General features: G+C 39.5%; 2 protein-coding genes across 4 annotated transcripts in view; both read left to right on the top strand.

Annotated features, from left to right (window-relative positions):
• Positions 1 to 5,922, top strand: part of yaf2 (YY1 associated factor 2) — a 45,948-nt gene extending 40,026 nt beyond the window's left edge. For both annotated transcript variants that reach the window (XM_008111102.3, XM_003221195.4), the window contains one exon: positions 3,089 to 5,922. In XM_008111102.3, coding sequence (XP_008109309.1) covers positions 3,089 to 3,326 — 238 coding nt within the window. In that variant the 3' untranslated portion in view covers positions 3,327 to 5,922. The remainder of the gene's footprint in view (positions 1 to 3,088) is intronic.
• A 7,803-nt stretch (positions 5,923 to 13,725) lies between these two features.
• gxylt1 (glucoside xylosyltransferase 1) overlaps positions 13,726 to 23,535 on the top strand; it is a 33,276-nt gene continuing 23,466 nt past the window's right edge. The window contains exon 1 of one of the 2 annotated variants that reach the window (XM_008111115.3): positions 13,726 to 14,102. In XM_008111115.3, coding sequence (XP_008109322.1) covers positions 13,915 to 14,102 — 188 coding nt within the window. In that variant the 5' untranslated portion in view covers positions 13,726 to 13,914. The remainder of the gene's footprint in view (positions 14,103 to 23,535) is intronic. The other variant, XM_016993829.2, reaches the window with a different exon arrangement.

Below are 23,535 nucleotides of genomic sequence, written 5' to 3'. Positions count from 1 at the left end.
CATGACAGTGACCATATCAACAAAGATCAAGTCAAGCCACAGATGCAACATAGTTTTTGGATCTCTCCCTTCACATTTTTCATGCAGTTTCAGACTGAGGAAAAGGGAATTTACAAAGTAAATCTGAAAACCGGATGATTATTACAGCTCTTTATATAATTCAGAAATGCTCAGATGAGGGGGAAAGAATTTCAGCTGACAGCTGGCATGTATCTGTAGTTGCAGAATGTAAACTGTACCTATTTGTATGTATTACATATATTGTGTAAACAAGATCCCAACTTTAACAGGATTGAAAATGATATGATATTGTTTTCTATATTGTGCGTGATCTCATGTGAATGGGCTAGAAAAGATCATTGTCTTAGACAAAGGAAACAGTACAGAAGCCATAATCTCCCAAGTGGCAAATGATACCATCAGTAGTCCATCACTTCAAAACAACAACAATAACAATAATAATTTTATTTTTGTTTCCCCCCTCCATCTCCCCGAAGGGACTCGGGGCGGCTCGCATGAGGACAAGCCCAACAACACAAGTTAAAACACAGAACAATTAAATAAAAACATCATGACTACATAAAACAATAAAACACATCAGCAGAATTAAAACCAGGACAATAATAATTAAACATACAGAGAGTAAAATTGTGTAGAACTCTGAATAGGGCTCCTAGGAAGTATAAGGGCAATCAAAAATAGGGGCAGAGGAGCAATCTCAGTAAACATTAAAACCATAAAGGATAGGGAACAGTGAAAAAGTGCAATAACTGATAATGAGTTGTAAGCGGGCTGAGTATCTGGTGGGACTGCTTATTAAATATAACTGGGGAGGACTATTTTAGACCATCAATTTTCAATGTCAAATTGTGCCTTTCTCATGGTGTCTAGGGTGACAACTTGCTATTTTGGGGATGATATTTTTCAGGTGAGGGATTAGATGGTGAATGTGGCCCACGAAGGACAAAAAAACGCCCCAGGCACCTCAGAAGTTACCCACCCTGCTGTAGATTTACATTCATTTTTACATGTTACAATAAACAATAACCGTAGTCTGATAGTATGAGACAACTTGCATGGTTATTTTTCAGTGATGTAAAACTTTTGAGTTCTTAATTGTGTTTACTCAACTATGACTCATAACAGTTATATTCTTCCTGGTCTCTGTGGCTCATGCATATGGGATTTCCCCATGTTTACACAGAAAATCCCATTTGTGAGAGTTCATAAATAATTGTTCAGAAGAATGATAGTTGCAGGAAGATAGCCTGTTGTTCTGTGTTGGGATATGAATTCCTGCCACCAATTTAAGTGCATTTGTTATGTGTGGCAGAAGAATCAACAAGTCTAGGTAGGCACTATTACTGTACCACTTTATCAGAAATTGGTCTTTCTTATCTGTCACTCAGTGTCAGGTTATATACAGTTCTCACTCAACTATTCAGTTCTCCTCACCTGATTTTGCTATCTTTGGCCCTCTCTACACTGCCATATAAAATCCATATATATGCTTTGAACTGGATTATAAGGAAGTTCAGATCGTAGCAGATAATGTGGATTTTCTGTTTCGATAATCTGGATTATATGGCAGTGTAGAAGGGGCCTTGGTCTTTGGCAAGGTTGTGGAATTGGAGATTTATTCATTTGTGCCAGAGAGAGCTTAGTATAACTGCCATGAAGAGGATGCCTGAGTCTCATACTAGAGCTCTTTGCTGCTTGCTGCAAACTAAAAAGGCAGTACACATATGTTTTTCAATTCTCCCATCAGCTCCAGCCAGCATGGCAAAGACTAATGAGATATGGAAACTAATAATATCTAGAAGGCCATAGATTCCTATCTGTACCCCAGGTGGCCAAAATATGTAGTATCCTACTGTGTAATCTTATTGTTAATTTTGTCATTATGAGAGGTCTTTAAGTGTGACTTAAATCCCAAATGCACGATTGAAATAGCTGTTGAAAAGTAAGTCAGCACGTATATCTCATTGTGTCACTTGAACTATTTTATTTGGAACTAGCTATTCAATCTAGGTTAATGAGGGCTGGACCCAGCAGTTTTTCATGTTTGACCATATCTTTGGAATTCCTTCCCTTGGAAGTCTGTCTTGTTAACTTGGACATAAATGCTTTCAAGCTTTTTCAGAAGGCTTTGAGGTCTTTTTTAGGATACTGAAAAGTAAGAGTGCCACAAATAAAACTGTTCTGGCCTAATTAACCATAGCTTCCTGTTACATCTGAATCAGCAAAATGCAGTTATCATGCTTGAACAAACCAGAATCTGTAATGTCTAAACCAGTTCAGACATAAAATGAAATTGGTTAATGAACCCAGAAAATCTTCAGTGTAGTATGCCAGAAACAAAAGGACAGGAAGGACAATATAGGCAATAAGTCTTGCGCCCTTAGCTTAATAAGCTGAGAAATGTTACACTTGAGCTGGTTTTATATGGAACCCTTATGTTCAGAGGCAGTATGCCATTAAATACAATTTCTGAAGAACAACAGCAGGAAACAACATTCAATTTATGATTTGCCTGTGGCTTTCCAAAAATATTTAGATATCCACTGTGGAAAATAAGATGCTAGACTAGGTAAATTTTGATTTGATTTAGTAGAGCTCTTATACTTTTATCTCCAGACTTGCATTATGCACTCTTGGACTTGTCATCAGTGCTAGATAATAGATATTCCAGATGATAGCAGTGACACATGTGGTCAGCTGTTAAACATGTGTGAAGGAAATTACTTGGAATCTCAGATGAAAATAATTTCTGGTGGCAACAGCTATGACCATAACATTGTAGTATTTCAAGGTGTGTAAAGAAAAAAGGTTAAAGGAAACATGCCAATTTTTTGTTTCCTCTTTTGGATGCTCCCACGCTTTCTTTAATGTGACATCTCCTGCTCACTGCTATTCTTTATCCCAGTATGCTTGACAAAGGTACTGTGTTCACATGATGCTAGATGAGTGATCTTCCTCAGAGTCAGGCAGTTATATGAGTATGTGTGGTGTTTAAGGATGACTTTAAAGGAATAAGTGAGTGGGGTTCTGACTTTCCTCCTTAATTTGATTATTTATATTATTTTAGGCCCAGGTTGAAAAACGTGGATCGAAGTAGTGCCCAACACTTGGAAGTTACTGTTGGTGATCTGACAGTCATTATTACAGACTTTAAAGAAAAAACTAAGTCACCCCCTGCTTCCAGTGCAGCTTCTGCAGATCAGCACAGTCAGAGCGGTTCTAGTTCTGACAATACAGAGAGAGGAATGTCCAGGTCGTCTTCACCTAGAGGAGAAGCCTCGTCGTTGAATGGAGAATCTCATTAAAGTTTATTTACTCCAGTTTCTTTAGTCTTTCCTCTCCAAAATTTGCAAATATACACAACTTCTGCCAACAGTTACCACATTTTCATGACTTGTTACTCACCATGCACGATTTGTATGTTTACTCAAATATGATTTATGCCGTTTTATACAAGTAAAGTGCAGCAGTGAAATTAAATTTCATTGCCATATAAAAACATTTTCAGATCAACTTTTTAATCTTCATATACAAAGGTGCCATGAAAATGTGGTTTGAATGTTCTTGATGCAGTGTTACTGGTAAGTCCATTTTCACCTTATTTTAGTGAATTCTAACACAGCTCTTGGATTCTATACTATTGGCATGTACTGAATTAAATTTTTATAACATAGTTCAAGCTGCCTAAATATGTATTATTTGAGAATTGTGAAACATAGTTATATGTATGCAAGTCAAAGATCAACTTAATCAATTATTGCTGCAAAAGACTTTTCGTAATGATTATCTTTAAAACACCTGCTGGTACTTGGTGTGGTTGAATAGGAAAAATGTTATTAAATAAAACGTTTGTATGAATTTTTGCCAATGTCTGACACATTTTACTAGATTACTGTTACCAGTTATGTTGCTGGCTTCTCCGATATCTTTCTCACACATTTAGAACATTTATTGTAATTGTTACAAGCAAAAAAATAGTAAATTGTTACAAGCATTAACTGTTCTAGCTTTATAATTCAAGTGTAGTACTACCTTGTCCTTATACACTGGTAATCAATGTTAAGGAACATTAATTTGTTCTCAAGGTATTAGCCATTTTCTGTTTTATTTTCTTTTATAATCTAGATTTTAATACCTAACTACTGTCAATACCTTAAAACCCAAAAGTGATACTGTTCTCATTAGGCCCAAATGATCTTTCCTTCTCCCAGAGTAGCTCAGTGTTAAAGTGATATATCAGTTCAGCTAAAGGCTGGGATCCAAAGAGGCTCTTCAATTTGTAAAAGAGTTTTAATGCAGGCTTGTGGTTTTCCTTGTCTTCTTCAGCCAGGTCTCTTTGCACTGCACCAAAGACCATTCCCAAAGATCTCTTTGAGTCTTGGAAGTGGGCAGTGCAGAGGACTGCTGCTGGAAGAGGTAAGCCTTGGAAGCAGAGTGTGTGTGTGTGCATGTGTGTGAGAATGGAAATTCCTTGTGCAGCCTTTTGGATCCAGGCCAGTTATATTAATTGTTGCACCAGAGTGAATAAATAAGAAGTAGTGTATATATATATAACATTTGCTCCTATATCAACCTTTTTCTTTTTTTAAAAAGATCCTTTATTAAATATTATAGAACAAATCATAGGAAAAATGCAGTTCTTTCTTTTTCAATATAGCTGTGAACATTTATGCATTTTAGCAATATATAGATACAGAATGAAAACATTTACAGTCCCCTTCGGTATTATGTAAAATTTCCAATAAAATATTTTTATGAGTATAGGTTTTGCAATTTTGTTTACAATCAGTTTAAATGTATAAGTTAAGCAACAGTTCTTTCATTAGAACTATAATAAGAAATAAAATGGAAGTCATTAGAGCTATAATAAGAAATACAATGGAAAGGAAGATGGTCTGTAACACTAAAAGTGTTTTCATACTTAAGCGTGCCAATCAAGGATGCTCACAGTCAGAATGTACATTCGATCCTAAAATTACTCTCTGTACCTTGGTCTGCTGTCCTAATAATCCAGAAACCATTTATTATAATTGACAGCACAATCCTATGCATGCTTTCTCAAAAATATCTTATTTGGCTCAGTGATTATTTCAACAAAGTAAATTGTATAGGACTTCAGTCTGCCATTGATGCTACATCCTTTATAAGAGTATGAGCCCCATGGTGCTTATGAATTGACTTTTAAGTAAATATACTTAAAATCAAAATATCACTGTTATTATTTGCATCAATCATGAGAACATCCTATTTCATTCTTCTTTAAACTTGTTATGTCTTCCTGTTACCACATTACTTGCTCATACCAACATTTTATACCTTCAGATACCATTATGAATAGATTAAATCCATGAAGATACAGGCTGACTTAACAAAGATGGCTCCCTTTACTGTAGGGTCATCAGTAGTTAGGACCCTGGAAGAACAAAAGAATATATCTAGTTAAATTATATATTGTGGGTTCCTACTTTAAGATGTAATAATATGCTTACTAATCTGAGAGTATATCCTGTTGAAGCCAGTAGAACTTAAACACATAGGCTTGGGCTGTTAAACTACATATTTACACTGTCTGGTTATTGGTTCAAGAATCACCACATTCTAGCAAGGAATTCACTTTTTATCACAGAAAATATTTATTTTGTGAACCAGTATAAATCACCAGGATGGGAATTTTGGTAATAATTTTAACTTAAACATATTAAATATAACAGACCTTCATTTAGAATAATGGAATTTTGTAGCCCCTGACAGTTGTGATGTTTGCTGATTTATTGTAGTAATGTATTTTTTCTGTTTTAAACTGCAGTACTTCTACAGGCACAATGGTACTGTCTATTTTGTACGATGTTAGTTGTAAAATACACTTAGTTGCATAAAATGAGTCTGATGTGATATCTAAAATTTGCATACCTCATTTCTTGGTGTTGCTCTCCAACTGTTTAAAAGGGATTTTTGAATAGACTGATACTGATGTTGTTAAAATGAGATGCTATGAAACAAGATCTTGCTTAGATTTTAATAGTTTTTGAATAATCTGTGTCAATATTTTTATTGCTTTTTAAACGAAACCTTGAGAACAATGCCTGAAACTCAACAACCCCAAATAATCACAAAATAAGGATTTCTTTACAATTGAATTGTTTCACAGTGACCGTATATATTGAAAAAAAAATAGCGTGAAAAAGCCTACATGCTTCACAGACAAAAGAGTAATGGCGTGTTCACCTGACCAAATTGATCCCACCCAATGAATCTGGGCCATTCCCACCTCTCCTGAGGCTGTAGTATATGAGATCTGCTTTGCTTGACAAAACACACAAAGTAGTTGGAAAAAAGAAGGCCACAGCTATATTAGTTATAATTGTAAGTAGGGTTTACTCATACATATTGATCTTAGATCTAACCATCGACTAATCTAGCCATCCAATACTCTGGTCTACTGCTGGAATACACGGGATGTCAGGAAAGGATCTATGTGGGCCAATGCCCCTAAGTAAACTCTCCCTGCCACCAAAGTGTGCAGAAAAGGCATCTTTCCCTGAGCTGGGCAAAACCCTGTTATGCTCGTAGAGGGACCCCCTTCTGTTTACCAATGCCTTGGAGACACTGTCAATCTATATTCCAGATCTCAAACCTATGCCGACTGGTATCCAAGTTGTGACAAACATGTAATACAAAATGAGATGGCTGCAATAAAGGGTAGGAGGATGTGTTGGCTCTTGGAAAATACTAGTGAGTGTGCATAAGCAGCCAACTAAATATGCTTCACTTGACCATATGGGTTGCTCAGGTTAGGCTTCCCAACCAATGAATTCAGGCCATTCCCATCTCTCCTGGGGCAGAAACTGCAGGACGCTGGGAAGAAGACCCAACCTCCATTACAGGAGGTGATCCACCCTCTGAACAGCAAGTTGTGCAGCTCTCTAAAGAATATCCAGTCATATTTCATATATGTATATGGGAAACCCACTGGGCGGCCTTGAGCAAGTGCAGTCTCAGAAAAGCAATGTCACACCCCTCTGACTACTATAATTCCTACCAAGAAAACTATGACAGGGTTGCCATAAGTCAGTCAACTTGGAGGCATGTAACAACATTAGAAAACTCTTATTTCACATTAGAGTATCATCCTGTCAAGATTGGTATAATGGGTATTGATTAGCAGTGACTCCAGGATTTCAGACCAACATTTCTCCTCATCCTCTCTAAAATAGTAGAGCGAGAGATGCAATCGGGAAGAAAGAAAGAAGCAATCTTACTGTGTTACCTCATACATCCCTTTACAGCAATTAACATGATTTGCATCTTTCTGGGTCCTGTTACATTCTCTTCCGCTCCCACAACTGTATAAATGTACTTTTTAATCTGACACTATAATATCACAGAACTGCATCTGAAGAAGTGGACCTTATATCCATAAAACCTTATAAAATTAAAATAAAAGTTTTAAAAGTGATTCTACATTCTTTTCCCTCTTCATCCGGTTTAATGAAAGATACTAAACTAATGCACCATCTGAGTTGCAGCAGTATAGAATATGTTATATATTATGGGAAATATGACTGAATGAAATGTAATTTAAATATTTTATAAGCAAAGATAACCCAATAGAGCAAATCAGTTGCTGAGCATCTTGAGATAAAGTAGCCAAACAAAAATAGAGGACAGTAAACTGTCTTATCAATTGGAAAACAGATTAAGACTGTGTTCCCTTTGGCCCATGTACATACAGTAATAGGCATAAAATGACTGAAGATATGCAGCCAAGGGTGAGGGGATAACAGGATGTCGCCTGTGTCAGTGCAGAGAGCCGCCTGGCTTGACGCTTATGAACTGTTCACTGACTGACAGAACAGCTTTCTCTGGCAACAGGGATGCCTCTATCAGATGGTATGCAGTGCTCTGAAGTATGGCAAAAAGGAATTATGCTGGCATGAGTCACCAAGAGAATTCCCGCTTTAAAGTTCACGAGGACTGTAAATATAGACTTTATAAGCCCCTCCAGCTATTTGCATAACATACCTTTGTTTCCATTATATTTATCAATTGTCAGAAGTCTGCTTTTCATTGCACAGGACAATCCCCATAGCCGCAGAGGTTTGTTTCCAGAGTTTAACTACAGATAGCAGCGAATGTTACCATTTTCAATGGGAGAAATGGCAGAGGTCACAAAAAGAGGGTGAAGTAGATTTTACAAGAGATACAAAGTCAGTAGTTCTCAACCTGGGGTCCCCAGATGTTTTTGGCCTTCAACTCCCAGAAATCCTAGCTGGTTAACTGGATGGGATTTCTGGAAATTGTAGCCAAAACACCTGGGGACCCATAGGTTGAGAACCACTGCCCTAAGTGAAGGGTGCATCTACACCGTTGGATGAGAGCAGTATGCTATAGTATGGGGACTGTAGTTTTATAAGGTCTTTAGCCTTCTCTAGCAAATAGTCCTGGTGCCACATCAAACTACAACTCCTTATGAATCCATAGCATTGAGCCATAGCAGTTAAATGATGTCAAACTACATTAATCCACAGTGTCAATGCACCCTAAGTGAAAGGGCATCTATTGCTTCTACCGATATGGTGTGTATGTGTGTTCATACTATAAAGTTATTCATTAGTTGATGTATGCAGAATCTAAAGTGGCAGTTGACCACTGAATACTGTTTCAGGAAAATTATACAGTATACACGATAAGTAAAATATAACAGTAGTTTTGAGGGGAGGCATTATTTCATTGATAATCTTAGATCATCAATGGATCAAAAGAAAAGGCCTGCTTTTCACAAACTGTCTTCCACATAGTATATAAAAGAAGTTCACATATTTTCCAAATTCTTTTTGCTTCCGGAATGTGGCGAACTTTTCGCGGAACAATGTTGAGGAGAAAGAAGTGTTCCTTTGTGGTTCCTTTGTAATTATCTGACTAATTGCCACGGCATGCCAGTCTGATGAGATGGTGCAAGTTCAGAAATACTGGAGAAAGCACATTATTTTTAACAAGCAAAACTCACCAGACTTTGTTTAGGCATGTTTCTGGGACAAAAACTATTTTTTGGCATGTTTTTCCGAAAAACAAAGTTTACCAATTTAACCACATGTTGTAAAAATACCAATGATTTGCATTATTAAACAAGTTTGAGCGGGATACAGTACTTGTTATGTATGTCTATTTGCATAGTCATATTGAAGTACTCAGCCTTGATGCATCTTAGGCTGGATCTACACTGTCCTATAGCCCAGGATTTGATCCCAGATTATCTTCTTATCCTAGATTATCAGTGTAAACTCACATAATCTAGTTCAAAGCAGATAATCTGGCATCAGATCCAGAAATACAGGGCAGTCAGGCCCGGCCCAACATGGAGGCCAATGAAACCCCCGCTTGGAGCGCATGGTCCCCGGGGGCACCGACAAGCCCCCCCCCCGGCGGGAACCATGGGCTCACTCACCGCCGAACAGGAAGGCCTGTTCAGTGGCGAGCGAGTTCTCCAGGAAGGCCTACCTCTTTTTTCAGCCCGCTCTGGGTCCGCTTCTGGCCCGCGCTGGGCCTTCTTTCTGGCCTGTGCTGGGCCCATCCTCTGGCCTGCGCTGAGCTTGCCTTCCTGATGTTTCGCCCACATCTGTGGCAGGCATCCTCAGAAGTTGGAAAACTAGGCAAGTGGGGTTTGTATATCTGTGGAATAATGTCCAGGGTGGGAGAAAGAACTCTTGTCTGCTTCAGGCAAGTGTGGATGTTGCAGTTGGCCACCTTGATTAGCTTTGAATGGCCTTGCAGCTTCAAAGCCTGGCTGCTTCCTGCCTGGGGGGATCCTTTGTTGGGAAGTGTTAGCTGCCCCTGATTGTTTCATGTTTGGAATTCCCCTGTTTTTGAGTGTTTTTTTACTGTCCTGATTTTATTTATTTATTTCCTATACTTGTGTCCCGCCCTTCTCACCCCAAAGGTTTGGGGGGGGGGGGGTGCGCCAAAATTCTGTTTGCCTACACTTGAAAATTACATTGGGCCGGCTCTGAGGGCAGTGTACATCCTGCCTACACATTTCTCAAGATGATTCAGTTAAAAAGAGGTTTTCTTGTTTATTGTATGTGTAAAACTCAAAGAAGTATTTTACCACTTTTTGTCTTACTCCACGGCAAGGAAAATCCCAGTGTCCCATTGATGTGCATCCCACCTTGAAAAAAAAATACTGCGGATTCTCAAACCAGTTTGAGGCTACCATCTGTGGTGAATGTAATCACCTTCCTAGCCTCAAATCTGTTCTTATCATGTCAAAAGCACACTGTGAAACCAGTTTCTCCCAAATCAGTTCCAAACTGTGCTTAGTGTAGATGTGACCCGAGTTTGACCCAGTTGTTAACACACTGACCTGTTTTAATCCAAACTGAGTTTGGAAAGCCACATGGGACCTCCATGTAGTCACATCAGTACAAGGGGATGTTTTTTATTGTGCATGAATTCGCCATATCAATTTACATCCAGTCATACTGTAGTAGCTATAGGGGTTTTATTAGCTTCTATCATGCATGTACATAGGTAGGAGCCCCCGGTGTCACAGTGGGTTAAACCCCTGTGCTGGCAGAACTGCTGACTCTAAGCTTGGGTTGTTGACCTGAAAGTTGCCGGTTCAAATCCAATCCGGGAAAAGTGCAGATGGAGCTCCCTCTATCAGCTCCAGCTCCATTCAGGGACATGAGAGAAGCCTCCCATGAGGATGGTAAAAACATTAAAACATCCGGGCATCCCCTGGGCAACGTACTTGCATACTACCAATTCTCTCACACCAGAATCGACTTGCAGTTACTCAAGTCGCTCCTGATACAAAAAAATTGTACATAGGTGCCTAATCAAATAACCTTTCTGTTTTCCTGTAATTTTATCTTGCCTGCCAACTGGATTGGGTGCACACCTAGGTGGATACTTCAGCCCTCATATGTGGTGCCTTCACTGACACATACACACTCATTTTGTCCAAATGGCAGTGACCCTCCCCCCCAAATGTGTACAGAATTGCAGCATTAACTGAAAAATCCTATGCAAATATATCCATTAGTATTACTGAGTGCTTATGCCCAGGAAAGTAGGTGCAGAATTGAAGGCATATGCTGCAATTTTAGACAGGGTTACTCAGAAGTAAGTCCCAATGGATTCAGTAGTGTTTATTACTAAGAAAGTGGCATATAGTTACATTGGTTTTTAATCTTCATTAACTCTACAGTATAGATGCACCCATGTTCAAATCAAGCATGAGCTGAATTCAGCCGGAGCATCTTCGAAGTAAACATGCAAGGGGTTGGACTCTACTGGCATTCCCTTTTTTGCACCTGCTTTCTTGGGTGCATCTAATTTATTAATTATTTTAATTTATAGCTATACGTTAGTGTTTAGTTATTCTGATTTTTTTCTGTTATATGTATGTTGACACTGAATTCCTGCTATGAATATGTTGCAAACCACCTTGAATCCCTCCCAGGGGTGAGAAAGGCGGTATATAAATATAGTAACGAGGCCCCAGCATTCCTTTGATCCTTACACACCGCCCTATATCCCAGAATCTGATTCCAGATTAACTACTTTAAACTGCATTATACGAGTCTCCATTGCCAGATAATTTGGGATAAGCAAATAATCTGATATCAAATCCTGGGATATAGGGCAGTGTGGAAGAGGCCTTTGACAGGGAAGGCCTTTCAGCATTTATAATGGTCAGGAATTCTGAGCGTTTAAGGGTCACAGTTTGAGGATGTCTGGATAAAGCCTTGGGTACTTTCACTATCTGGGCGGAGGCCACCAGGGGGCAGTAGAGAGAGAAGGATTGCCCCATTTATGTGGGGTAGAGGGTGGGTTGAAGGAATTAAACAATTTCCTCTTGTTTAACGGATCAGTACCAGGCCTTGTAAAACAACAGCTCCTTCTTCCTAGCGTTTGCCCCACAAATTCGCAGGGTCCGCTTGTTTGCTCCTTGTTCTCCACTTGTTCCTATCAGTCGCGTCTCTCTGCATTGTGAGTCTTGCTTCAGCCTGAGCATCCAACAGCAATATAATAATAATAATTCTTGTGTGTTTTGTGGGCTGTATGGCCATGTTCCAGAAGTATTCTCTCCTGACGTTTTGCCCACATCTATGACAGGCACCCTCACAACCTCTGAGGGTGCCTGTTATAGATGTGGGCGAAACGTCAGGAGAGAATACTTCTGGAACATGGCCATACAGCCCACAAAACACACAACAACCCTGTGATTCCAGCCATGAAAGCCTTCAACAACACAACCACAATGATGATGATGATGATGATGATGATGCAGATATTTGACCTGAATCTTGTTAACAGCTTGTTTATTTTAACTTCTTTTGTACCGCGGGTTGTATGCTGTATGTATGTCTATGTGTTAAATGTTTTGATACGGTCAATGGGCTAATCAATAAAACGTGATTTGATTACTCATTATACCCACGTAGTGATGTCGACAGACTTTACCTGCCCAGAAAATTAGGAGGCAGAGGCCTTCTGCAAGTGAAACAAACAGTAGAAGAAGAGAAACATGCCCTGGCAGATTATGTGAAAAGCAGTCAAGAACCAACATTGAGGGAAGTCAACAGTAGTAAACTGCTTCAAGTGCAAAAGACAAAGAGTGAATACCGCAAAAACACAATCCAGAGCAGAAGAGAAAAGTGGCGAAAGAAGGCTCTCCATGGGCAGTTCCTGGGAAAAATCAAGAGCCAAATTGATAAAGAAAAAACATGGCATGGTTCACAAATGGAACTTTGAAAGAGGAGATGGAGGGCCTGATCCTGGCAGCCCAAGAACAAGGCATTAGAACCAATGCCATCAAAGCCAAAATTGAAAAGTCGACGACAGATCCCCAATATAGACTCTGCAAGGAAACAGATGAAACAATAGATCACATCCTCAGCTGCTGCAAGAAGATCACACAGACTGACTGACTTGAAGATTGGGTTGCTGACCTGAAGGTTGCCTGTTCGAATCCAACCCGGAAGAGTGTGAATGAGTTCCCTCTATTAACTCCATGCGGAGGCATGAGAGAAGCCTCCCACAAGGATGGTAAAAACATCAAAACCTCCGGGCGTCCCCTGGGTAACATCCTTACAGACCGCCAATTCTCTCACACCAGAAGCGACTTGCAGTTTTTCAAGTCACTCCTGACACATACAAAAAAACACCATAGTACAGTAGAGTCTCACTTATCCAAGGCTCGCTTATCCAAGAGTCTGGATTATCCAAGCCATTTTTGTAGTCAATGTTTGCAATATATCGTGATATTTTAGTGCTAAATTCGTAAACACTGTAACTACAACATAACATTACTGCGTATTGAACTACTTTTTCTGTCAAATTTGTTGTATAACATGATGTTTTGGTGCTTAATTTGTAAAATCATAACCTAATTTGATGTTTAATAGGCTTTTCCTTAATCCCTCCTAATTATCCAATATATTCGCTTATCCAAGCTTCTGCCGGCCTGTTTAGCTTGGATAAGTGAGACTCTACTGTATTTAGCTAGGGCAGTTATCAAAGGGACAGTGACAACGTTTCGGACTTCGTCTCCCAGCATGCCTCATCATTAGCCAAGGCAATAGGGGCGCCTGAGAGTTAAAGTTACAACGCTTGGCATTCAGGGCCCTTTTCGCGCATGGGTCCGCGTTGCCCGGGCGACACTAACCCCGCCCCCTTTGTAGCCACGCCCCCTGGCTCCTCCCCTCGCAAGGGTCGAAGGGCCTCTTCCTCCGGCGACTCCTTCTTCCCGCACTACCGCGGAGGCCTGCTTCCTGGCCTTGGGCTCGCGTCGTTCCTTCTTGCCGAGCTGAGGCGCCCGGCGGAGGCGGCCCCACTCCCGGCGAGGCCCCGGCTGCGGCGCGGAGGTGCAGCCGGGGCCGGGGGAGGATGCGGCGGCGGCTGGCGCGGCTGGTGCTGCTGTGCCTGGGCTGCGGACTGTGCTCGCTGCTCTACGCCTTCAGCCAGCTGGCCCTGGAGCAGCAGCAGCAGGAGGAGGACGGTGCCCGGCGCCAGAGGGCCTTCCCCCTTCGCAGGCAGCCGAGCGGCGGCGCGGCCTGGAGGCGCCCACAGCAGAGGTAGGCCCCGTCAGGAGGAGGAAAGGGGAACGGGGAGGCCACACTCTGGATTACAGGCACTCCCAGAGTTACAAACCTCCCACTTACAAACGACTCACAGTTAAGAGCGAGGGTGAGACAGCAGGGAGTGAGAGAAATACACTCCTCGGAATGGAAATTCACTCCTGGAAAGAGGTATCACGGAGCAAAGGCCTCTCCACTGAAGCTTTATCTCCAATCCTTGTTTCCACAACTAGCCCAATTTGTCAAAATCCAATTATCTTTTTTGTAATTATATTTTTATTTTATTTAACCCCACCCCCACCCTCTCCCGTTTGGGCATACTCATTGTACAATAAGCTACAGAAAATAAATTTGAAATATCAGTCATTTTCTCACACCACATCTTAATAAGTTCTCTAAGTAATTCCTAACTGGATCCCACATACTCTTGATTAGTATAACATCTTCTATTTTGTTGAAGGCTTTCATGACCAGAATCACTGGGTTGCTGTGAGTTCTTAGGGCCATGTTCCAGAAGCATTCTTTCCTGACGTTTTGCCTGCATCTATGACAGGCATCCTCAAAGGTAATGAGGTCTGTTGGAAACTAGGCAAGTGGGGTTTATATATCTGTGTAATGTTCAGGGTCGAAGAAAGAAGTCAGGTCTGTTTGAGACAGGTGTGAATGTTGCAATTGGCCACCTTGAGGATCCCTCTTGTCCTTTGCTGATTGTAGCATTTGTTGGATTTTATTAGTGGATTTAAGAAAGATCCACCCAGAGGAAAAGTGTTCTTACCATGCATCAAGGGAACTATTGACCACATAGGAAAGCTGATGAAGAAACACAATCTACAAACTATCTATAAACCCACCAAGAAAATCCAACAAATACCACGTTCAGCAAAGGACAAGATGGATCCTCTATCTTCTGCAGGAGTCTGCCATGGACAAGTCTACATTGGGATCACCAAATGCAGCATTGCCCAAACACGAATCAAGGAACATGAAACGCACTGCACTCTAACTCAACCAGAGGAGTCAGCCATAGCAGAGCACTTGATGAACCGACCTGGACATAGCATATTATTTGAGAACCCAGAAACACTGGACCCTTCTAACAACTATCATGTCAGACTACACAGAGAAGCCATTGAAATCCACAAGCTCTACTGGATTTCCATCTTCTGCATACAACTCCTCAATTAGTTTCTTTCCCTCTACTTTTGATTAATCTCAATATTCTACCTATATTTGCGTCATTGTTGTGATTAATTTGCCATATTGTTGCTAACGTATTCTCATTGTTTGGACTCAGTTTCTTCTTTCTTTTTTTAAAATCCAATTATCAGGGACAAAGCGAAGTGAAATTTGAACAGGGGCATAGAAAGCAAAAACAAATGTCACAGGGGTGTTAAACCTTTATGCTATCCAAAGCACCCACCCACACGCACACTTACATACATATATAATGTCTATTTTGGCTGAAGTTACTTAAACTGTACCTGTTCCAACAAATTCAACTTGAGAACAAACCTGCAAAAACGATCTTGTTCATACTTAGAGACTGCCTGTACAACGGGTAGGAAACGAAAAGAGTGTCGGATTTTCCCATTCAATTCAGTGAGTACATCTACTGTAGATTTGATACAGTTTGACATCACTTTAACCACAAGGATTGTAGTTTGGCACTCTGGTAAAAGAGGCTAAAGAGATTGCTGTGAATTTTTTGGGCTGTATGGCCATGTTCTAGCAGCATTCTCTCATGACGTTTCGCCTACATCTGAGGCAAGCATCCTCAGAGGTTTATTCGGAGGTCTGTTGGAAATGAGGCAAGTGGTGTGTGTGTGTATAAAATGTGGAATAATAGTCTTTGCAGCTGTAAGGCTATTCAGTGCTAATCAGGCTGGCTAATTGCAACATTCACACTTGTTTCAAACAGGCAAGAGTTCTTTCTCCCCTCCTGGAGATTCCACAGATACATCTCACTTGCTTCATTTCCAACAGATTTCTGAACAAATCTCTGAAGATTTCTGCCATAGATGCAGGCGAAACGTCAAGAGAAAATGCTACTAGAACATGACATATAGCTTGAAAAACTCATAACAATCTCTTTAGCCTCTTTTACCAAAGAGTAAAAGAGGAAATTATTTCTGACTTATCACATGGTTTTGTGCCGTTGTCTGAGACTGACTTGCCCAAGGCCAACCAGTAAATTTCTATGACTGTGCAGGAAGTCAAACATTGGTCTCCTAGTTTGCTAGTCCAACACCCAATCACTATTCCACACGGGGTCAAGGAAAGCGGGATACTTATTAAAATGTTAGTAACAGCTCTTTTTAGATAATGCATAGAATTGGGCTGCCTGGTAGATGAATCCTTTGGTAACTTAGTTTACTTCATTTATTGTTGCTTTATCATTAGTTTTGCATAGTTAATTTATGTCTATATATCTTGATTTTACAGTAAATTAGATAAATGTTAAATGCATACAAAAATAGGTCCAGTGATTAAAATTGTAGATAATAAGACAGCATGTAAGAACAGGAGCACATCTACAGTGACCCTTTATCCCAAGGTCTAATCAGAGTGTAATTCCAGATTGGACCTGGTGTGGCTTTGACCGTCAGCTACTACAGAGGCAGGAAGAAGTCCTGACTGCCAGAAAGTCACCTTTATGGTTTCCTTTCCATTCTTGTGGTAGTGGCCAGCAGCCATAACATGGTTAGTGCCCATTAACTGTTGCCTGGAGGTATCACTCCCCCCCTTTTCCTCATTGTGTTCCGGCCAACTGATGAACACTAGCCATGCATGTCATGCCCACTGGCTGCTACTATGAACAGAATGTGCGGGGAACTATGAGTACCATCCCATGTCCCCAGGCTGCCTGAGCTCAGTACCATGTAAAACAGTTGTGGCTAATTACATCTCCAAACTGCTTACCTAGGCCCAAAGTTTGCTCTGGGTTCTTGGAGACAATTTGGAGAAACATACAACTTTTCTTAATGCCGTTCAAGGCCACCTTAAGTCTGCATTAACTCAAATCAGCTCTATGCATCGTGCAGCTGCTTCCCTTGACACACACTTCAGGATAACAGGGCTTTTTAGATGTTCTCCTGGATGGTTGTTCTCTACTGTTAGAAGGATAGTTAGAAGGATAGTAGAAGACGTCTCTGAAAGGGAACTTTACAAACAATATTCAATTTCAAAGAAAGCCTTTTCCAGTTATCTCTTTACTTCAGATACCTGTCAGCTTTTGTCAATGATCTTAGTCACAGGCAGGTTATATGTGGTGTTTCTTTGGTTACCTATTTTTTTAAAAACAGGATGGAGTTTTACATGCAAGTACCAGAAACCTGGTGAATTGGTAGTTGAAATTTTACTAGAACATTGATTGCCAGGCCAATTCCTTAAACACTAGAGTGATTTATATTCCCTTTGTCTGGTTCGAGTTAATAACTTGGCAGTGCTCATTTTGAGTTGACGGGCATTTTTCAGAGGAAAGGAAGAAGGAAAGGGTAGAAAGAGAAATGTGGCAGCCCATTGAAGATGAATTGGTTTATATTTTCATAAGTTTTCTTGGATATGAACCCATTTCTTGGGATTCAGTACAAAGTGATGATAAATACATAAAGCATATTTACAAAGTTGTGGGAGTGGGATGAACTCATCAGATCCAGAAAGATGCAAATCATGGCCACTGCCTTAAATTTTATGACTGTGAAATCCATACAGATGGAATATTTTCAAGCTAAGAGATCAACAGAAAGTCAGCCTGCATACTCAACCTGCTTCCTTGGGCCCCATCTTATCAATACATTCTCTAAGGAAGCAACTTTTGCTGGTAATGATAAGTTACAAAATGGCACCACAATTGTAGCACTATTACTAAAAGAATATAGAAGAGCCCTTTAAGAGGATTAAGCATTTCAGCCTTTTACATGCAGTGAATATTAATCCTCTTATGTTATGGCATTTAATGGGGCTTATGTGAAAGTGGGCCTGGTGGGATTTCTGAACAAATTAAAGATCACTTAATCTATAAGTACAATATAGTTTAAATATAGACAGCCCATGTGTTATATGAGGAATCCTTTCAGGTATCCTTCAGGTATAATGATGTTCATGTATAATCTGGAACTATATTTTTCTTACCTGAAATGAATGACACATCATGTAATTGCACTGGTATCTAGAAGATGGCTAGATAAGACAAATGGAGCACAACTATATGATACATTTTTGCCAGACTTCACTTATGATTAATGTTATACGAATGTGCATTGTATGCAGGCTGACTGTAGTGCAAACAAAATTTGAAGTACCATTGGCACTTTCCACTAACAGCTTTTTCTAGCATCCTTCATAGTCTTTTAATTTTGTTAAATGTTTACATAATAATCTTCTGTTGTGGGAAGAAAGCCTTATTCAATCTATATATATAAAAGAGTGATGGCATCAGGGCAGCGGACAAAGCAACAAAAGTACAGGCCCCCCAACCTCGAAATTTGACAACACAACCCATCACACATGCCTCAGGGTTGATACAACAAAAAGAAAAGAAAAATAAAGTCCTAATTAGAGGGAGAGCAATAATTGTTTTTATCCAATTGCTGCCAGTTTAGAGGGCTAATCTCTGCCCACTTCGTTGCCTAGCAACCAAGGGACAGCCAGGTTTCAGTTAGGGGACAGGCAAATTTAGGCCTCACTGAGGCTTCTTCCACAGATTATCTAATTTGCACTGGATTATATGGCAGTGTAGACTCAAGGCCCTTCCACACAGCTATATAACCCATTTATAATCTTATATTATCTGCTTTGCACTGGATTATCTTGACTCCACACTGCCATATAATCCACTTCAGTGTGCATTTTATACAGCTGTGAAGAAGGAGCCTCATATAATCCAATTCTAAGCAGATAATATAAGATTATCAATATACAGTAGACTCTCACTTATCCAACATAAACAGGCCAGCAGGATAAGTAAATATATTGGATAATAAGAAGGGATTCAGGAAAAGCTGATTAAACATCAAATTAGGTAATCATTATACAAATTAAGCACCAAAACATCATATTATACAACAAATTTGACATAAAAGGTAGTTCCACGCGCAGTAATGCTATGTAGTAATTACAGTAGAGTCTCACTTATCCAACACTCGCTTATCCAACGTTCTGGATTATCCAACGCATTTTTGTAGTCAATGTTTTCAATATATTGTGATATTTTGGTGCTAAATTAATAAATACAGTAATTACTACATAGCATTACTGCGTATTGAACTACTTTTTCTGCCAAATTTGTTGTCTAACATGATGTTTTGGTGTTTCATTTGTAAAATCATAACCTAATTTGATATTTAATAGGCTTTTCCTTAACGTCTCCTTATTATCCAACATATTTGCTTATCCAACATTTTGCCAGCCCACTTATGTTGGATAAGTAAGACTTTACTGTACTGTATTTACAAATTTACCAGTAAAATATCACAATGAATTTAAAACACTGACTACAAAAACATTGATTATGAAAAGGCAGACTGCGTTGGATAATCCAGAACATTGTATAAGCGAATGTTGGATAAGTGAGATTCTACTTTGATATGAAATAATTTCTAGGATAGAATAATGCAGAACAATATAATCTCTAAAACCAGGACAGTAATAAAGAAATAAAGAAAGTAAATAAAGCAAGGAAATTGGAAAATCCACAAAGGAAACAATCAGGGCCAGCTAACACCTCCCAAGAAAGGATTCTTCCAGAAAGGAAGCTGAGAAGGCAGTGAAGCACTATGTATTACCAAAGTCATTATTATTACTATCATTACTATTATTATTATTATTATTATTATTATTGTGTTGCGGTCAACCGTGAAAATGAATACAATCTGGCTCCAAGTATTCAAAAACACTAAAATCAGAATATATAAAAATTAATGTGGTATAATAAAACAGAACAATACAATCTCTAAAATCAGAACACTAAATAAAGAACAAAACTGAAAATAGGGGAATTCCACACAGAAAACAATCAGGGCCAGCTAACACCTCCCAACAAAGTATTCCCATCATCAAAGTCTGGCAAATCCTCTGTTTTCTCAGGGCCACAGACAGTAGAAGCACATAAAATATCGCAAACAACACCACTCTGAAAACAAGGCAATTCCAGACAGGAAAGAATCAGGGCCAGCTAACACCTCCCAACCAAAAAATCACTCAGGGAGGAAACAGCTAGGCTTTAAATCTGCAAGGCCATTACATCCTAATCATTTTTCCTAATTGCAGCATTCATACTTGCCTCCAACAGACAAAAAAAAAACAAACAAAAAACAATCAGAAATATTGTATATTCACAACCTTTAGGAAATAATATCCCCTGATGGCACAGCATGTTAAAGCGCTGAGCTGCTGAACTTCTGGACCGAAAGGCCGCAGGTTTGAATTGGGGGAGCGGAGAGAGCCCCCACTGTTAGCCCCAGCTTCTGCCAACCCAGAAGTTCAAAAACATGTAAATGTGAGTGCATCAATAGGTACTGCTCCGGCGGGAAGGTAACGCCGCTCCATGCAGTCATCCCACATGACCTTGGAAGAGTCTACAGACAACGCCGGCTTTTCAGCTTAGAAATGGAGATGAGCACCAACCCTCAGAATCAGACATGACTGGACTTAACGTCAGGGGAAAACGTTTACCCTTTACCTTAACTACCACCAATTCCTCAATACTTTATTTCCCAGACCACCATTCTTCGCCACAGCAACGCGTGGCCGGGCACAGCTAGTAAGGTAATATATTTAGGAATTTATTTTATGTAGTTTGTTCTGTTTAGTTCATATGGATAGGATAGTGATAATTCTCCTCATCTCACAATGAAGCTAATGACCTGAAATAATTGCTGCAGGGTTTCTGATCTACTAATGGTTAGATAATGAGCAGAAAGGCCTGAGTTTGGCATTCCAGAGCATTTCAAGTGCTGTTGAGCCCCCCCCCCCCCCCAAAAAACGCACACATTATAGACTGTCTGCCTTTATGATTTGGTAATATTAGTAATTCATGTTTCATGTTACCATTATCTTCCCTAGATGCCTTGGTCACAGAGGTGGACAATAAGGAAAACAATGAATATTAACCGGATGCATGAGAACTGTCTGGCCTTGAATTCCTATTTGGAGAGGCTCAAAATCGAACAGTGCTCTTTTCCCTAAATCTTGGGAAATCTATTTGTGTAGAAAGATGCAAAGCTTCTTATCCTAGATCAGCACCCCGGGACATGAGAGATTAGTCTTGTAAAATTTACACATTATTTGCATTCAATGCTGACCTTAGTTGCAGGTGATAAGCACCAGTTTAGATCCATCCTAACTGATAAAGGCAAACATGAGAGGTGAGCACTATTACAGATACTGTGTTTTCCCGAAAATAAGACAGTGTCTTATATTAATTTTTGCTCCCAAAGATGCGCCAGGTCTTATTTTCAGGGGATGTCTTATTTTTCCATGAAGAAGAATTCACATTTATTGTTGAACAAAAAATGAACTTTTATTATATACTGTAAGTAGTTATCACAAAGCAGCATAACCAGACAAACTGAATCCTATCAAGAATTTCTTGTTACTACCAATATTTCCATGTACAACACTCTATGGTACGTACATTTACCGATCCTGCGTGCTCTGGTGTTCTGTTAGTTGGGCATGTTTCCAAACAAAAACTTTGCTAGGTCTTACTTTCGGGGGAGACCTTATATTTAGCAATTCAGCAAAATCTCTACTACGTCTTATTTTAGGGGAAACGGTATTGTTAGCACACAATATATTCCTATATTTGCTTAAACAATTTCTTTCTTGTCACCATAATTTCTGCCAGGAAGCAAATAGGGAAGCCAGTCAACTTGTTTTAGGGATTGTAGTAAATGGTCTCTAAAGCATGTGCCAAATAACAGTTTGGCATTACATTTTTCTCTATCTTTTGCTTCTGAACACTTTTAAAGAGTTAAACCATGTCACGCAATTATAGTCATCCAGTGTAGATTACTGTCCGCAAATCTTCAGTCCTCATGAAGGGGCTCAAAACCGAGGAAATCTACTTTGATTGGATCCCTGTTGCTTTCCAAGAGCAGTGATGAGTTCAAGATCATTCCTCCATCTAACTTCGGAGCATATAGATTACATGCAAAATGAATTTATACAAAATGAAAGTGTTGTTTCAAACCTGAAAATGGATGCATCAAGGCTCAAATTCACCTTTTATTTCATAAGAATACAGTAAGACTCCCTTAACCGCAGAACCCATATCTGTGGTTCACTAACTTATGCCCAAAGTAGAAAAAGGTATCTAGGAATTTACTAGTTCCTCCGGACAACTCTGTGGTCTACTCCTCCAGGAATTTCTAGCCCCTCCAACACAACTCTGGTATCCTGGGACTGGAAACAAGGTAATTGAAGATGTTCAGTCGTATCTGCAGTTCCGCATAATTGCAATCTGGCTAGGAGCATATCTTCTGCAAATACATGTGTCTTATTGTAATTTATTTCCAGCACTGCTGGTGATAGGGTCAGTTCATGTTTTCATATACATTGGAAACTGAGCATCATGGTGCATTAAGTTGATTTTGTATCTTAAGATAATTGATAATTCAACATCTCTAAGCAAGATGAAGACCAGAATTCAATTTGTACATTAAGATCTCTAGTCATGCCTATACAAATCTTTTTAGTCACTTTTTTCTAGTAAGATGAAAGCTATGATGCATTATTCTTATTCCTGTTCTAGTTCTTCTAGCAGGAAGGACTCAGACTCTTACAGAAACATTACCATAAAAGTAGGAAACCTGCCTGAGGTTGTTCTGACTCAATGTGGTGTGCTCTAAAAAAGACACGAAGCAAACTTATGCCCTTGCTCCACCTCTTCATGTGTCTATTTTAAAGGATCCTCATAGTGTCTTATTCGAAATCTGTAATTAAAAGAGGTGGAGGTTATATTTAAACAAGGAAGTTTGTTGTCATTTTTCATCTTAAAGGTTTGATTTAATGAGCTGCCCTTTGGGTTAGGCAGCTCATATGACTGGAAATGAGATGTTGTATCAGTTCTGGTGCAATCCTGTTACCAATGCAGGTGTTGCAAATTCTTTTATTAAAGGGAGTATCGGTTTAATACACTTCAATTGTGTCATGAGCGTGATGTCTTAATGCGATGAAAGCAATTCAGTTTGCAATTGCAGATTTGTCTCTCTCTGTTAGTTTAGTTAAATTACGGGAACAGCAAGGATTAGTTATTTTTTAAAACTCAGCACTATTTCGTGATGAGGCTTGCAGCTTTGTAATTAACTGTTTAGTGGAAGCACAGCAGTTTTGCAGTAGTAGTACTGTCATGTCTAAACAAGTATATTACAATTGGTTTCAACTTATAAAGAACTGAAATTTAGATATCCACAATGATGACTTAAGGAAA

This window comes from Anolis carolinensis, chromosome 5, assembly GCF_035594765.1.
Source record: "Anolis carolinensis isolate JA03-04 chromosome 5, rAnoCar3.1.pri, whole genome shotgun sequence".
NCBI classification, from domain to species: Eukaryota; Metazoa; Chordata; class Lepidosauria; order Squamata; family Dactyloidae; genus Anolis; species Anolis carolinensis.
Note: the sequence above shows the minus strand (reverse complement) of the source record. Positions and strands in the feature narration are given on the sequence as shown.